The 17582-nt window shown below is 30.5% G+C and overlaps 1 protein-coding gene across 5 annotated transcripts in view; it reads left to right on the top strand.

Moving 5' to 3' along the window:
• LOC145260432 (uncharacterized) overlaps nucleotides 1-17582 on the top strand; it is a 544502-nt gene that overhangs the window by 349192 nt on the left and 177728 nt on the right. For all 5 annotated transcript variants that reach the window (XM_080118436.1, XM_080118435.1, XM_080118434.1 and 2 more), the window contains 6 exons: nucleotides 3996-4109; nucleotides 5790-5939; nucleotides 7030-7093; nucleotides 14181-14292; nucleotides 15763-15854; nucleotides 16524-16720. In XM_080118436.1, coding sequence (XP_079974562.1) covers nucleotides 3996-4109; nucleotides 5790-5939; nucleotides 7030-7093; nucleotides 14181-14292; nucleotides 15763-15854; nucleotides 16524-16720 — 729 coding nt within the window. The remainder of the gene's footprint in view (nucleotides 1-3995; nucleotides 4110-5789; nucleotides 5940-7029; nucleotides 7094-14180; nucleotides 14293-15762; nucleotides 15855-16523; nucleotides 16721-17582) is intronic.

Here is a 17582-nt window from a genome sequence, read left to right as displayed (position 1 = left end):
ACCTAAAACAGTGTAAATTGTTCTGCCTGCCTGTTTCCCACCTGACTACAACTTGGATGTCTTCAAATCCAACGTAAACAAATTCCTGATGAACCGCCCCCTTAACTTTATGAAATCTCAACACTGTACTGTACATGCAATAACCCTTATCCCTGAGTGGCTTCCGGGACCTCCTTGTAAAAAAAAAAAAAAAAAAAAAAAAAAAATTGTAAGTGTTAATATAGTTTTAATATTTCAGACAGTCCTTGTTCTTTTATGGAGATGTTTTTCTTGATAAAAACAAACAACTTTTATAAACAACTGCAGATCTTTTTATGGGGCTTTTTCATTACTTCGACTTAGTCATCATGGATTGAAAGAGAGCAATCTACTCCTGTGACTTAATTGAATGGTTCAGTTCGAAATTCTCGGATTTGACTCTTGGTTTACCAAGTTAAAGATGTGTCCGAAAGTCACATCAACTGAAACAACCAAGATGAGAATCATAGTCTGAATAATTCAAATAATCTACATCAATCCTCATCACAAAAATTCCTTTTTCTATCACACTATCTGAAGATACTGGCTTTCTGACCAAAAATGCACTAAACATCGATAAATTCTTTTTTTTTTTCAAAACCCAATTATGCCCGGATAAGTAAAAAACAACAAATTTCCTATACAAAAAAACAAAAAACAAACTCTTGAATAAATATTCAAAAATATAAATAACTTGAAGCATAGTAATTTTGGGGGGGGAAAAATACTGGATTTGGCCTTAAATAACTAAAAGTTTGATATGCTATCAAACAAAACAACCAAACCTAAATGCTGTTAAATATTTGTAACTGTAAATAATTTGAAGCACAAAAACTTGTCCAAAATTGCTAGATTCGGCATTAAATAACCCGAAAACAACCCGAAAATTCTGAAACAATGAATTATTTTTAATTAAAATTTTTATCAATTGTTCTTTGTTTGTGTTCCATTTATTTATTTTGAGAACAGGATTTATTTTGTCTTTGCCTACTTAAATGCTATCTAATGTTCATCTAAAGAGTTAAACAATTGAATGAAGACAGAAAATCTGTCCGTTTCTGGTGATGATTTTCTCAACAGGTGAAACGCTAATAAAATTCAGCATTCTGATAATCAACTGAAATGCGTGTAGGTATTGATGACCATCTGCTGTGTCTGAACATTGGCTTGTAGGAGGCCAGATTATTGATCTTTGAGCATTCATGAAATGCTTCTCTATGAACGAGTCCATTAATGTTAGTGGAGTTGCTTACATGTGTAACAAAGTAACAAGGCTATACACACACACACACACACACACACACACACACACACACACACTCTGGTAATTCTAGGAGCTATCAGGTTCATGAAAAAGAACTTCAAAAATTACCTGGTGATTATAATATACATAAGTACATGTGTGTGTGTGTATACGTACATACATATATATATATATATATATATATATATATATATATATATATACTCACACATGTACTTATGTATATTATAATCACCAGGTAATTTTTGAAGTTCTGATTTCATAGATTCCCCGATTAATCGTCCCAACACTAATATATATATATATATATATATATATATATATATATATATATATTAGTGTTGGGACAATTAATCGGGGAATCTATGAAATCAGGACTTTTTGGGTATCTGAATCAGAAATTGTACCTGTTTTCTGATGCCCAAAACAATTCTTTTCATCATTTTTATTTCTTAGTTTTTGCTTAAAACTTAATTTTCCACGGTTTGCGTTAATGATGAAATGATAAAAATTTATTGATTTCAAACTACCAGTAAAACAAAAATCTAAAAGTCACATCCATAAGCCTACTTTTACATTTGTAAAAATATATAGGCATTTTACATGGTCCTTTGCGGTAATCCGACCCCCCCCCCTCCTCCAACAAAAACAACTCTCTATATATAGAAATTTAAATAGAATCCGAATCTGTAATTTAGAACAGAACTGGTAATTGTATTGGGAGCGAGGAAAATATTGGAATCGTCCTATCACTTATAAATATATTTATAATGTGTGTATAAAAAAACAATATTTGTTTTTTATAAATAATTAACCATTATTTTTATATCTACATACTTTAGGGTTTCATGTTTATGCAATCATCAGTGTAGGAAGTGACAATTACTGCCAAAGTCAACTTCGATTCTGTAGGCTAACATTCTACCTCTAGGTTATTGGTAATTAGCACAGAAATTAAAGGAAAATAATTGCCTATAAATACAAAATTGGTGAACACAACTTTAAACAGAGTATTCAATGACAGGAGGTCAAGAATGTTGTATTTTCACTTGGACTGAATGCTTTTACTGAATTCCCTTAATAGGGTACACCCACACATTTGCTATCTTTGTCATCGTTTTGCAAAGTTTGCTACTTAAAATGCTTAAAGCATTAATTTACCAGAAACATTTTATAAATTTGCAAACACAAAGTAAACTTTTTCTCATTTACTCACATGAAACATTAATATTTTTCCAATTTCTATGCAAATGTATTTATCTTTTAAATGTGATTGTAAAGGAAAGAGAAGAAATCAATTTGCCTTCTCACTTGCAATTTAAAAATGGATTGCAACCTTTTTTTAATATATGGTGCTACCAGATCAGACTGAAGATACTGGCTTTATGACCTAAAATGTACGAAACATTGTTATTCCCTCCTTTTTCCTTTGCAAAACTCAATCATGTTTTGTTTAGTCAAAAACAAAAACAATTTTCTTTTACAAAAAAAAAAAAAAAAAGCAAACCAAACACCATGAATGAATATTTCAAGTTATAAAGAATTTAAAGCATAAAGACTTTGTTTGAAATTACTGCATTCAGCATTAAATAACCCGAAAAGAGTTGATGTGCTATAAAACAAAACCACCAAACTTTGTTTCTGAATTTTTGAGATGAGGATTAATTATTCGTATTATTTGGATTCTTCAGACTATTGTTCTCATCTTGAGTGTTATTTGCACAACATGCTGGCGATACTCAAAATACAATTGCAAATTCATTAGGACTTCTAACCAGTAATGACTGACAAAATGAGAGCATGTTACCCCCCCCCCTTGGATTAAAGACTGAATTCCATTCAAAATTCAGTGCAGATTCCAAAGTTCTACAAGATAAATCTGAAGTTCAGAGATTAAATCGATCGAAACATTGTGAAAATAACATTTAAGTTGAGAACAGTGATAATTTGAAGAATTCAAATAATGGAAACTTTTTTATAAACGAAAACAAAATCCACTACATTTTTTTTTTTTTTAAAAATTACATTTTCACCCCAAACAAGGCATATTACCACTTTGATGTAGGGGGCTACTATCAGGGACCTAAGTTCCAGGGGTACTATGTATGGAGTTTAGCAGCAAGATGGCTGTTCATATTACACTTGAACTTCTGCATGTCAGTACAGTTGGGGAAGCAGGAAACCGGAAGAGAATTCCAAAGTCCTGCAGTTCTGAGGAAGAAACTATTAGAGTAAAAGGCTTTCTTACGTCTAGGGATCTCAACTGTGTAGGGGCGGGACTTTGCTGCTTGTCGGGTTTGTCGGAGGTATTTTCGTCGAGGAGGTTGCTTGTAGTTTGTTAGAGCATCCACCATTAAAATACTTGTAAAATAGAGGGATGCAACATTTCGTCGGTGGGGCAGGGGCTGAAGTTAAGATGACAATTCAGGACCTATTAGGTTGACGACTCTCTTTTCTCAGGAGTGAGAGACTAGTAGCAAATGCACCAGCCCAAATGTGACAGCAGTACTCCATACATAGGCGAATGGTGGTTTTTATCTTAGTTCTTGCTTTGTGCTTATCAGGTTCATGTTTAGCAGAGGTACTAAACCTAACAAGAAAGGTGTGGTTATAAAACAAATTTGAATGTAATTGATCCTAAGCAATGCTGGGTCGGCATAGCTAGTTTATTGTATCTTATTTATTAGTTGATTGATTTTCCTTCTTTTTACAGATTACTTGTGCATACAGTGACCATAGTTTGTACATCTGGGATGTGCATGACATAAAGAAAGTCGGCAAAATTTGGTCCACATTGTTTCACTCGGGCTGTATTTGGGATCTTGAGGTTAGTATTTTTTAATATTGGTAGAATACCCATCCTTTCTATATTAATATGCATGTCTTTTGGTTATAATTTTTTTTATTGTTGTTTAAAAAAGAATTTAATATAGCCCTGACATGTTGGGTCACAACCTCTATTATTTATTCCTATATTTTATTTGAAATTCCTAAACTAACATTTTAAAGATATTTTTCTAGCATAACTAATAAGTCTCTTTCCTTTTATGTTATATATATATATATATATATATATATATATATATATATATTATATAGAAGTAAAGAAACTTATTTTATCTAATTTAGACATGTTTGTAGCCCCCTCTCCACTCCAACATACTGAACATCGGAAATTTCAAAATGTCATTTGTCTAAAGCTAAGAGATATACATCTATTTTCTTGTAAAAATTTAAAGTGAATCTTTTAGAGGATCTTTTATCGAATACATCACATTCATATTTTTGTGATGACCTTTTTTTTTCTTTTAACTAAAAATATGTATCACAAAAAAAATTATATGAATTCTGTGATAGGTCAATTGGTCAAGATCAAAGTGTAGTATCTGTTCTTCAGATGCTGCACTTCATTTTCTTGTTCTCTTTCGGTGGAGGAGAAATCCTTCACGACTGAGACAATTTTTATTTTTGTACCTTTTCTCCACGTTAAAAAACGACCCTGGTGTCTAACTCTGTCCCGTGGGGAGGCATAGTAAATAGGTACAATTCCTATAATCATTTACTTACTCCAAAGCATAAAGGAGGAGATAACTCGCGTTAGCTTTTGTTTTCTAAAAGTAACAATTTGATATTTAGTGTGTATCATTTAAAGGAATAGTTAATTGTATAATTAATGGGAAATTTCTGGTGAAACATTTACAGATTTATGGGATTACCGATTTTTTTTGTTATAAGAAAAAATACCAATAAGATTAAAGTATTATTTATTTACTTCTGCAATTCTTGAAACAAATTAAAGAAGACATTTTAGGTATATGAAGATTTATAACCATTATAACGGCATTGTGCAATTTATAACTTACATTTTTATCATTACCAAGGGTGAAAATGTTTAAATTATAGATTTTATTCATAATCTTATAAATATTATATTTATATAACTTATTATTAAAGAAGTATCCTATAACTCATTTACTAAATTAATGTTTTATAACTTAGTACCATATAACATAAATATTTATATTTAAAATAGATGAAGCAAAATATCTACCTAAATTTATGGAAATTAATCAATTAGTTTTTTTTAATTAGATAAATTTAAATTTTATTTGTAAGTAAAAAAAAATTGTCAATATTGATATTTAAAGAAGATGACTCCTTTTTTGTGTTTGACCCCATTTTAAATTTTATTTAAAATAAAACTTTTGGGAGAGAAATTATCTCCCTTGACTTTTATAATGGTCCCGACACAGCATACAAAATTGTGCCTATGGATGAAAGTTGAATTTATTTGATGAAAACAAAGCTGCTGGATTAATTTTTGTAAATTTTGGTGAACAGTATTTGTTTACATTCCAAATAAGTACTTCATAAACTTTTTTTTCTATTTTCTTTTTAGCAGCCATATTTCACGAAGATGAAGAAACACAATTTTTAATTTTTTTTTTTTTTATCTATGTTCTTATATTATTGCAATGTTAAAAATTCATTTTTCGTTTACTTTTAGATTTACCCGACAGAAGAAGAAATAAAGACGCCACCTTGCCTTCCACCTGGCTCTTTCATCACCTGTTCTAACGATGACACAATCAGAGTATGGAATATTTATCAACACCTCACCGAAATTGGGCCTTACAAACGTAACATCTACAGTCATGTAAGTGTGCAGCTTATTTTTTTCATATCTTGTCTTTCGACCACATTTTCAGTGTTGAATGCACTGAGTGGATGCACCTTATTTTAGATGTGTTCAAGTGTCTGTCTTTCAGTATCTATATACCTATAAAGTTTTTTTTTTTTTTCTTGCTCTGAAATTGATATTAAAAGCCTACTTTATTATCATTAAAAAAATTAAATTTTTTTATATACTCGGTCATGGATATGCGAGTGACTGCATGAAGGTTAACTAATTTGCATATACCTCTGAAAAACTAGTGTTAGCTATTAATTTTTTATGGTTTCATTTCACTATTACGCTGGATTCTGTTTATGCGTAGTTTCTACATTCTGCATAATTGCATAGAATTTAAGATGAAACGGTCCTAGCACATGGGTGGCCTTATTGGTTTGGTTATCTTAAATTAAGGGATGTAATTGCTATGATCTCTTGGTCAGTAGTCAGATTTTTTAGATATCAAGCTATAAGCATGTTATCACACTGATTCATGTAATAATATCAAGATTAAGTAATGTTGAATCTGGCTAGTATTAAATGGATCATTATTTGCAAAGACTTTAATCACAGTAGTTCGAATTGAGTTGTCTCCCTTTATTCATAAAATATGGTAGATCAAGACACAGCATTATCACTTACACATAATTTTTTTTTTTTTTTGTTAGCAAAAACTTGATCAATTTACATTATTTTTAGAATGACATCTTTATTCTGTGACAGGCTTGTATGTACAATGGAAATTTTTCTGTATTTTAGTTTTAATTAGGTTGGGCTCTGGACTTCCACTACAATTGGCCTTCAGGACAAGATCAAAGTGTAGTATCTGTTCTTCAGATGCTGCACTTCTATTTCTTGTTCTCTTTCGATGGAGGAGAAATCCTTCACGACTGAGACAATTTTTATTTTTGTACCTTTTCTCCACGTTAAAAAACGACCCTGGTGTCTAACTCTGTCCCGTGGGGAGGCATAGTAAATAGGTACAATAATATTACAGTACTGTCTCTTTTTTTTTTTTTCTTTTAAAATGATTATCTCTGTCTTTTTTTTTTTTTTTTTTTTTTTTTTTAAACAGGAGATCTTGAAGACTTGTTACACAGATCCTAGTTATGCCTTCCTTTGTGAGTGGGAGCATTCTGGTAAGTCCTTATGTTGACTCATTTGCAATGATTCTTTTTGTATGTATACTGGCAAATGTATCTATGCTAGAGATGGCAAATCTATTGCGCATGTCACAATTAAGTGGTCCACTGAATCTCAGTGCTAAACAAAAACAAATAAATGTCTTCTTGTACAACAAAATATATAAAACTGATTTCTCCCTCCTCAAAAAAAAAAAAAAAAAAAAAATTATTGATATTTAAGTTAGTTTTGGCTGAAAGAAAATTTGGCTAAGATAAAATCTTAATTGAAAACAATTTTAATTTTATTGTTTGTTACATTTTTAGTAAAAAAAAAAAAAAAATGTAATCAATTATTTTTTTATATGTTGTTCGAAATCGAGAGAGAATACGAGTTTTTTTATTTTATTTTCATCAATTTTGTTGTCTGCGGCTCAGTCAAAAATAATCACAATGAGAGAGGATGTGAAGAGATCTATAGAGAGTGGATAAAAGAAGAAAAGAAAGAATAGCTAACGAGCGCTGACAGTAGAGAAAAAAGAAAGAAACCAGCTAGCGAACGCTGGCAAGCTGTATAGAGAGGGGGAGGTTAAAATATATATATGGAGAGAGTGGGTGTTTTAACCTGCGCGCTTACGAAAGACAAAAACCGGAGTCTCCCCCTCGCAACCGAGCGAAGCAGTCGTCAACGGTGACACTGCGAACAGGTGTAATATTAGCAGTAATATAGTACTGCAGTTGATAAAGCTGAGGATGGAAAGGAGTCCACCTGACGTATTTGGAATAAGTTTTTGCAAAAGGAAGCCGGATGAGACGGAAAAGAATTCAATGAATATTGAAAAGGCGTCTACTTAAAATATTTTGGAGCCAGTTTTTCAGAAGGAAATCAGATAAGAAGAAGAAAGTAAAGACACTAAGACAGTGAGTGAAACAAAATCTCTCTCTCTCCCTTACTCTCTTTGTTTTGAACTGAGCAGACAACAATGACCAGTACGAAAATATCGTATTTGGGTCTGGCATATATTTAACTTGAACATTCTCTCTCGGTAAAAACAATTTATTTTCTTTCACGCATTACATTTTAACCTATCAAAACAATTGCATTTTTTTACATATTTTTTTTTTTTTGTTATAAATAAACTTTCATTCATAATTCCCATCAGCCTTTTTGTTATTTCGGTTGTGTTTTTCTGTCTTGTGTTTTACCGTTGTCTCTGAAGAATTTGGATAATCCTTCCCGTATTTATTTTTTAATCCTGGGAAAGATTATTTTTTTTATTATTGTTGCGATCCTATCTCTACAGTTCCCAGTGGAGATAGCCAAGTCGTAACATTTAGCATTGACTCTAGCAGAATATGGATATTTTTTAAAAAGTTTCCATTTGATGCAAATTCATAATTTTCAACCTAATTAAATAAAAAAATACAAAAAAATTGATATGTACCCATCACAGGATGAATGCTATATTCCAAAATTCGCATAAATTGATAAAAGTATTTAAAAAAAATTTTTTTAGCTAAGAATATCAAATCTTATGAAATGACAACAGTCTTGATCCGCTATATTTAATAATGGGAAATAACTCAATTCGAACTGAGATTTTAAAATTAGCCTTACAATGGCTGATACACTATTAACATGCTATTAATCACTAAACATCGTACAAAAATGATTTTTATAATTTACATGATTTTTGGAATATAACATGATTTTTGGAATATAACATTTTTGTTCTGTGATGGATATGTACACTACAAAGGTTTTTCTGTATTTTTGTTTTTTATAATTAGCTTGAATTCTGGATAAGAAGCATTCATTTTTTTTTTTTTTTTTTTTTTTTTTTTTTTTGCTATCAACAGGAACAAAATTATTAAATTGGCCGACAGGGTCAACATTTAGTGAAGAGTTTTTTTTTCTCTGATCTTCAGATGCCATTTGTTGTAATAATCTTCCGTAAATTTCCAAAACAGAGGGTAGAGAGAAAAGGGAAGAGAGTGCGTATATGTGTGGGAACTGGTCTGCACCTTTCCAACTCATTAAATTTCTTAATTGGCAAATTGGAGCGGAACAGGGAAGACTTTAATGAACTGCTAGATTTAAATTTACAAGTTAAAGTTTAAATGTTTACTTTGTTGTATTTTTAAATAAACTTTTGTCAACTGCCAAATTTTAAGAGGGTAGATTGGATATCGGATATCAGTAACTTTCATTAGATACCTTCCTAGCTGAGCAGGCCAAGAGCAGGTTCCAAGATATTTTCTCAAATAATGGCGATGGAGTGGAGAGGTGCTCATAGATGCAAGTCAGTTTATGATGGTCCCTGGTGTGGCGCATTATTATTAGATCCGAGGCGGTTAAGGAAATCCTGTTGGAAATCTTAGAAAAATTTATGACATCTATTTACAGATACGCAGCATTATTATATTATCAAAGGGAGAATATGATTATTTGATGCTTGTGTAGATTAGTGATGTTTCAAACCAACGCATTTCAGGTGAAAACATTATGTACCTAAGTACATGTCAAAATTAGTATAAATTGCAAAACTTACAAGAAATGATCCATTAAAAGATGGTTTAAATGTATTTTTAATAAAAAAAAAATATCCACAATTACGTTCTGAGATGACGTGTTTAAAAATAGCGAACTCTTATTTTAAGTCAATTTAAGTCAGGGGAGATAAATCAGTTTGTCATACTGAATTGATCGCACAAACAAAATAAAACTCGATAATTCGATAAATTCTATTTGTACTTGTAATTATTTTTCGTAAGTTTTGGATTTTATACTAATTTCGACATAACACGTAAGTACGTAACATTTTCATCTGAAATGCGTTAGTTTAAAACATCACTAATCTATGCTAGCAACCATTCAAGATGTAAATGTTATAAAAGAAATCTAAGGGGCATAAATCTTGATATAAATTAACTGCAGAGTAACTTCCCTTGATCAATCTATATTTTTACCAAATTATCTTAGCAGTTTTTGGAATCTGATGAATTGAGATCCATAGCTAGCACATCCCATTCCCTAGGGGAGGCGTCTTTTGAAATCTGTTATGTTCTCTGCTATATGTTAAATCCTAATGTGAAATGTAAAATGGGTATTTTATAACATGTGTTGTCTCTGTTCAATGATATTTTGAGTATTTGTAACTCCCATGTTGGAAAATTTAACATTGACATGTAGTAGAGAGGGGGAGCATGAAAGTTTGAGAGGTAGGAGTCCTTAAGATCCGAGCACTGTTCCCGCTGGGGCGCTGTTTTACAATTTGTCATTGTGCTGAGGGAGACAACTCTTGATTTAGTCATGTTTTCATCTCATAATTTTGGACGCTCGATGCAGCGATAGATGTATCAGAATTTTTGTAGGAATTTTTGACACCCCTAACACGAAACTGCGAATAAAATATAAAAAAACTCGTAATTTCTCTTTTAAAAGTGGGTTGTTTATTTTCTTTATGGATTATACTTCCAAAATAAACTATTAAAGTTGTTTTAAAAGTAATAGAAATATTGTTTTTTTTTGTGTTTTTTTTTTGAAAACAGTAATGAATTTTCCAAACTCAATATCTTTCAATTTTTAAACTTTAAAAATCTATCAATTTTTCTATTGATTCTATTACGATATTTTCAGGGTCAATGTGAAATTTTATGCTCTTTCCAATAAACGGAATATAATATTTTAGACAAACGTTTTTTTTAAATTCACGCCCCCCCCATTTTCAAGTGTCTATTAAAAAGTAAATAATTAATTTACTCACCAAAGTGTTATATATCACAAATTGAAGAGAAAAGGTTAATAAATAATATATTAAAATTTAAAACAAAAAAAAGTAATGTTTTTTAGAAATTTACCTGTAACGTCCGAAGTTTAAAACCTTTAAAACAAAAAAAAACACGTTTTTTTTTGTTTTTTTTTTTTAATGAAACCTTGGTCCTTGCTCTTTTAATTGAAAAAAAAAATTAGGGCTTGAATTACATTTTTCGAGGAGTTATAAGCTTGGAAAGATGGGGTGGAATTATTCACTATTTTTCACGAAATTTCTGACACACCTAATGTAGCGATATTTTTTATCAAATCAAAACATTTTAAAAAAAAAGCTGCGAGGTTTTTTTTTTTTTTTGTGTACCAAAGTTGATAACATTAATAATACAAAATCTAGTCTTTATTCGACTAAGAAAATCGTTTCTGTTTTCATATACTTTGATGCTGAAACCAATGAACCAATTATATTTTCATTAGATGAAAACATTTAAAAAAGCTGCAGCAAATTTTTATTTTGTTTTAAATTAAAAAGTAAATGTTATGGTAAGGTTTTTAAAACTTTAGTCTTTAACCTTGAAAATACAAAGGATTAAACTCTTAAAGCTGCGATGACTTTTTTTTTTTAATTGTAACAAAGCTTATAGTATTAATAACACTAAAATCTAGTTTCTAACATTACAAAAAATGAAAATGCGACAATAGTTGTAGAGAAATTTGTAAACAACTTGATAACATTAATAATACAAAACAGTTTTTACAAGACAATTAAGAGAATCCTTTCTGTTTTCCTATCATAATTTATGACGATAAAACCAACAATATTTCCATTAGATGAAAACATTTAAGAAAGAAGCCACAGCAACTTTTTTCTACATTTTTTACGAAGTACTAATAGATTAAATGCGACGATAGGAAATTATAATTTTTTTCAAATAAAACTTTTTAATAAAAGAAGGATGAAAATATGAAAAAGGCTGCGGTGGTTTATTTATTTATTTTTTTTTTACTGAAGAAAGCTTATAATATTAACACGAACATCTAATTTTTAACGTAAATAATATATCAGTTTCTTTTTTAATAAAAATTGCAATGCCTCTATCTCTATCGTATTTTTATTTTTTGTAATGTTAAAAACTAAATGTTGGTGTTATTAATACAAGTTTTGTTATAGTGTAAAAAAAAAAAAAAAAAAAAAAAATTGCTGCAGCTTTAAAAGTTTCATCCTTGTTTTATTAAAGTGTTTCATTTTTTGTATTTTTTAAGATTAAAGACTGTTTTAAAAACCTTACCATAACACTTACTTTTTAATTAAAAAAAAAAAAAAGAAAATTGCCACAGCTTTTCTAAATGTTTTCATCTAATGAAAATATTGTTGGTTCATTGGTTTTAGCGTCGTAAATTATATGAAAACAAATGATTTTCTTCATAGTTGCACAAAGATGACATATTGTATTACTAATGTTATCAACTTTATCTTAAAAAAAATTCGTCACAGCTTTTTTTTTCCTTTTTTTTTTTTTTTTAAATGATTTGAATTAATAAAAAATATTGCTGCATTGAGCGTCCTAAATTATGAGATGAAAACATGAACAAATTTCTTAGTAAACGAGAGTTGTCTCCCTCTGCACAATGACAAATTGTAAAACAGCGCCCCTGCTGGGATCTCTATTATTATTATTATTATTATAATTGTTATAATACTTGTGACAAACCATATTTGCACTTTATATATTGTTGACATTTAAACTAATTTTATTGTAAAAACACATTTGTCTGTAAATTGTAAAAAGAAGAAATAGCAGCACTGTATTTTAAGTTAATACGGAGAGATCTGAAAAATATAAAATGGGAATTATGGCTATAAAAGACTTTAATTAGATTGGGCCCCCCCCCCAAAAAAAAAACAAAAAACAAAAAAAAAAAACAATGAATCTTTAGTAATAATAATCTAAAGTTTTTTTTTGTTTTTTTTTAAAATTCTATGGTACTTTTCAATGTAGAAATATTGGATCCGTTACTCATACACGTCACCAGCATGTTATCTACACAAAATCTAGACATTATTAACCATCTTTATTTGACACCGAGAGAGATCAACTGTCACCAGCATTTGCCATTATAGCTCGACAATGAAGAGGAAAAAAAAAATAAAATAAGAGTGTCTATAACTTGCTAAGTAAGGCTGGAGTCGGCTAAAATATTTTTGATTTATATTGTTTGTATTTATTGAAAAGATTTTTTTAGCATCAAATTTGTTTTCAAAAATGATTTCTTATAAGTTACCATTGCTGTTAAAAAAAAAAAAATCAACAAAAAAACATTATGCCCAACAATTTCAATTTACGAATTGTACAGTGTGCAGATTATGTTTGCCTCATTAGTCTAAGAAAAAATAGGTTTAATTTTTTTTTTTTTAATTTAGTAATCAAAGATTGCATTGTCTTCAAACTTTGGTGAGCCTTTAGTTTGTCCTGGTGTTGCAGCTAGATCTGCCCCCCCCCCCTCCCCACACACACAAAGAAGTCAAAGAGGCTGCAGTCAGGTCAGATGTCTAATAAAGCGTGTCTGACAAAGTTCTCTTACAGCCAACCTAGTCTTTGAATTTGTATAGCAGGATACTTACTGCCACGTATATGACCTACCTGGTCTATCCAAAGTTTGACCACTTTGCTCAGAACATGGATGTAGTCATCAGTGTTGATCATGAGGTGTTCAAGAAAGAAATGATTTTGCATAATGACAACTAAGACCATGGTTGTTGCTATTGTCTGAAAACCTATGAGCATATCTTTGGATGAAGAAGGGGAGTTGATCTACTTCTTGTAGAAGTTTTCTATCCAGAAAAGAACCGTAACATATCTGGCTCCAGTTGGTGTTTCAACTTGTTGATCAGCTTCTTTATAGGTTTCAGTTTTCTTTCATCACCTTTGGCAGAAATTATCCTTTCATCATCTTGTATGAAATATAATGGATATTAGCTGGATGAGATTTTCATCCATGCATTTCTTGCAATGGGCACACATTGACTTGCTGGGTTCATTTTGATGAGCTTTTGAAGTTGAATGACAAACATGACTAAACACAGACTGAAGTTTATTCATATGAAATAGTAGCTGTTATTGCAGAAAGAATTTTTAATTTTATTAACAGTTCGATCAATGGCATTTTTTTTTTTTTTTTTTATGTGGGAAAAGTGATCCATTACATTATGATGAAGTATTTTCAATATTTAAACAACAATTTTTTTTTATTATAAAAAAAGTATGCACAGTGAGAGAATTATTAAGTATTTATTTGCAATTTTTGTGAATTCACCTTTTTTTCCCCTCCCAGGTGGAACCACTGATAAAACTGACGTCAAGGAGGGAAAAAATGGAATTCGATCCATTAAAGTGAGTCCGGATGGACAGCAGTTAGCATCCGGAGATCGCACAGGAAATGTCAGGTTAGTTAATGCTCAAAACAGATTGCAAGTTCTGAAAACTATTTACATCCAGTAATTTTATGGATAAAGATCAGAACAACATTACCTTAAAAAAATAAGTCTTATTATAAGGACTTGGATGTAAATTGAAATCTTTTAATGCATTATAATTTGCATAAAATTTTTCAGCATGAAATTACTTTATGTTCAACAATTTAAATGCTTTCAAATTCTGTTCAAATTTAGTGCCCGTTTTTCCATGAGTCTCGGCAGACGACGAAAACTGCCGGATTATAACGAGCAAACGGAAATCAATAATAAAACAAACAAAAAAATAAAATAAAACAAAAACCCTACCGTAATAATTTCATAAATTTTACTGGTTTTTTTTGTTTTTTTTATGGCAACTGTTTTTTTTGGGGGGGCGGGGGGGGGTATTAAATTTTTGTTTCTTTGAATTAGTGAACAAATATATATTGTTTGTATGGAAAGTTATCTTGGTATCTTTTACAACCTGCCCAGTGCAGTATAAACACCTCACACCTCATCATATTAAGAATGGCTTTCGGAATAAACAACCCCAACCTCCCCATGTTAAGAATGGCTTTCAAGGTTGGGTGTGTTTAATTCAGAAGCCGTTCTTAACATGGGGAGGTTAGAGGGTGTTTATTCCGATAGCCATACTTAACATGGGAAGATTGGGAGTGTTTATATTATGCTGGGGCAGGTTGTTAAAAAAAAAAAAAAAAAAAAAATACTGTTATTTTCCTTCCTTGTTACAAGACTTATTGCTTGAAGAAGCGCAACGGTACTCTGCCCTTTTTTTCTTTTAAACTTTCCTTTTTTCCTTTTAAACTTTCCTTTTTTCCTTTTAAACTTTTCTTTTTTCTTCCAATTTTTACCGTCTGCTAGTTTACGTCTCTTTTTGCTCGCTCAATGTAATCCGATGGTTTCCATCGTTCGCTAGATGTTGCTGAACAAACTCACGGAAAAATGCCCACTAAAGTGCAGAAATATCAATTTTTGACTTTAACGAATTTACATTTAAAATTACATTGTCCAAAAGGTTAAAGTAACACTCAAGGTGAGAACAGTAGTTCGAAGAATCTAAATAATCAATCCTTATCTCAAAAATTCAAGATGTAGAATCATTTCTTTTAAGTCACATAGTCTTGAATAAGTTTTTTTAAGAAATCTTTTATACTTTTACTTTTTCGTTTTCCCATATTTTTTATTCAATAGATAATTGAATAAAATAAAATAAAATTAAAAAAAAAATTGTCAAATAATTTATCAAATTTAGGCAAGACATGTACACAAGTGATCTTATCTGTTAGTGTTATTAATGCAGAGAATTTATCTCTTGCGTATCAGTAATAACAAATAATTAAAAAAAAAAAAATGGCATAACTTAACCAGTGTATCTAGCTTTCTTTATTGTGTTGACATTCTTTGTTGTATTTAACTTGCTACTTTTATTTAATGTTACAGAATTTATGACTTGAAAGAATTTACTGAAGTTAAAACAATTGAAGCCCATGACGCGGAAGTGTTATCACTTGAATATTCACCTTTTGGAACAGGTAAAATATTTTATGATTTTCTATTATTTGGGAATATATATATATATATATATATATATATATATATATTTTTTTTTTTTTTTTTTTAATTGAGCATTTGTAACATTATGGGAGTAAGTTTTACGATCCCCAACAGAGTTCAAGTCGATAGCTGTGATGTTCATGATTACTAACAAAACCTTAAATGTTGGCATGAATTTCAGAATCTTGGTTATCATCTTTACACTGTCCGATATTTTGTAATCAAGAATTATTTCTCCCAATCATGTTACCATTTAATTATGTACCGTATTATAAAGTATTTCATAAGAATTTACACATGTTGTGGGTTTGGTGTGTTGTGTGTGCAGTAACAATTTTGACTCCCTGTTAATGAGGCTGAAGATGACCATACTTGTGTGGGCATGTTGAATGAAACTCTAGTTGTATGTACACAGCTCAACTGATGGTAAGCCAGGAAAAAGCAGGTTGAGAAAAAGTTGAAATGATTCAGTTGAAGATGACCTCAAGCAAAATATCTTTGTAAATTTAGTTTGTAATCATTATTTCTGAATTCGAGTTTATTAAAATTTTGTAAACTGAGGCTGTTTTTAACTTTTATTTGTATTTTTTCTGAAAACTTTCTCTATAAATGGAATTAATTTTTTTTTTTTTTATTTTTTTTTTCAGAACCTCGTCTTCTTGCAACAGCCAGCCGGGATCGTTTTATTCACATTTTTGATATTGAGCAAGATCATGGCCTCCTACAGACTCTGGATGATCACTCTTCTTCAATTACTGCAGTCAAGTTCACCAATAATGATGGACAATTTCGTATGCTGAGCTGCAGTGCCGATAAATCGCTCCTATTTCGAAATGCTCAGCTGGTAAGATACCTTTCTTACTTTTTGGTTATGATTAAAAGAAAAAAAAAAAACCAAAACGTTTGAGGATTTGAAAACATTAACATTTGTTGATGGGGATTTCTTTTTTGCCATTTTTGTGCGTTTTTTGGCTATCTTTTAAAATCCTCTTCTGTACAGCTGTTTTGTCAACTGAAGATAATTTGAAGAAGAATCAAAAATGTTCATAATAACTATGGAACATGCATTCATTTTTATTTTGACAAAAAAGTCATTAAAATTGTAAAAAAAAAATATTTTTCAAGTTATTCTACTCATATTTTTTCTTATAAGTTTTGTTGTGGTCATGAGAAACACATGTAGGGCATTATATATTTTATTTTTTTTTAATCCTTTGAGATGAAGCTTCGTAGTTTGTGTATTCATTTTTTTGCAGACTGTCATCCTCATCTTCATAGTTGTTGTTGTTGTTGTTTCACCATGTTTCGGTTAAATCATCCTCTGGCCTTCTTCAGTTGGTTAAATATGATGGGGATTAGGAATGCTGAGTTTTGTAACTGCATCCGTAGTAATTACTGCTTTCCAAAGTTGTTTTTGTCCTGCCACGTTTTGGCCAACTAATCCTCTGGCCTGCTTTGGGTAGGATTAAAACCACTATCTTCAGACAATGCTCACATGGGACTGTAGAGATTCAATGTGTCTTTTCACTATGGATAAGGTTACAAGACTTGGCATTCCTATCCCGTCGCGGTTAACCACTGAAGAAGGCCAGAGGATGAGTTTGAGTTGGTCGAAACGTTGTGAAACAACAACTATAAAGATGAGGATAACAGTCTGCAAAAAATTGAATACGCAAACATGCAGGCCATTTATGGAAAAAATGTAT

Source organism: Euprymna scolopes, chromosome 36 (assembly GCF_053919585.1).
Source record: "Euprymna scolopes isolate OS-2025 chromosome 36, ASM5391958v1, whole genome shotgun sequence".
Classification (NCBI taxonomy): domain Eukaryota; kingdom Metazoa; phylum Mollusca; class Cephalopoda; order Sepiida; family Sepiolidae; genus Euprymna; species Euprymna scolopes.
This window is presented reverse-complemented; position numbering and strand designations above follow the sequence as displayed.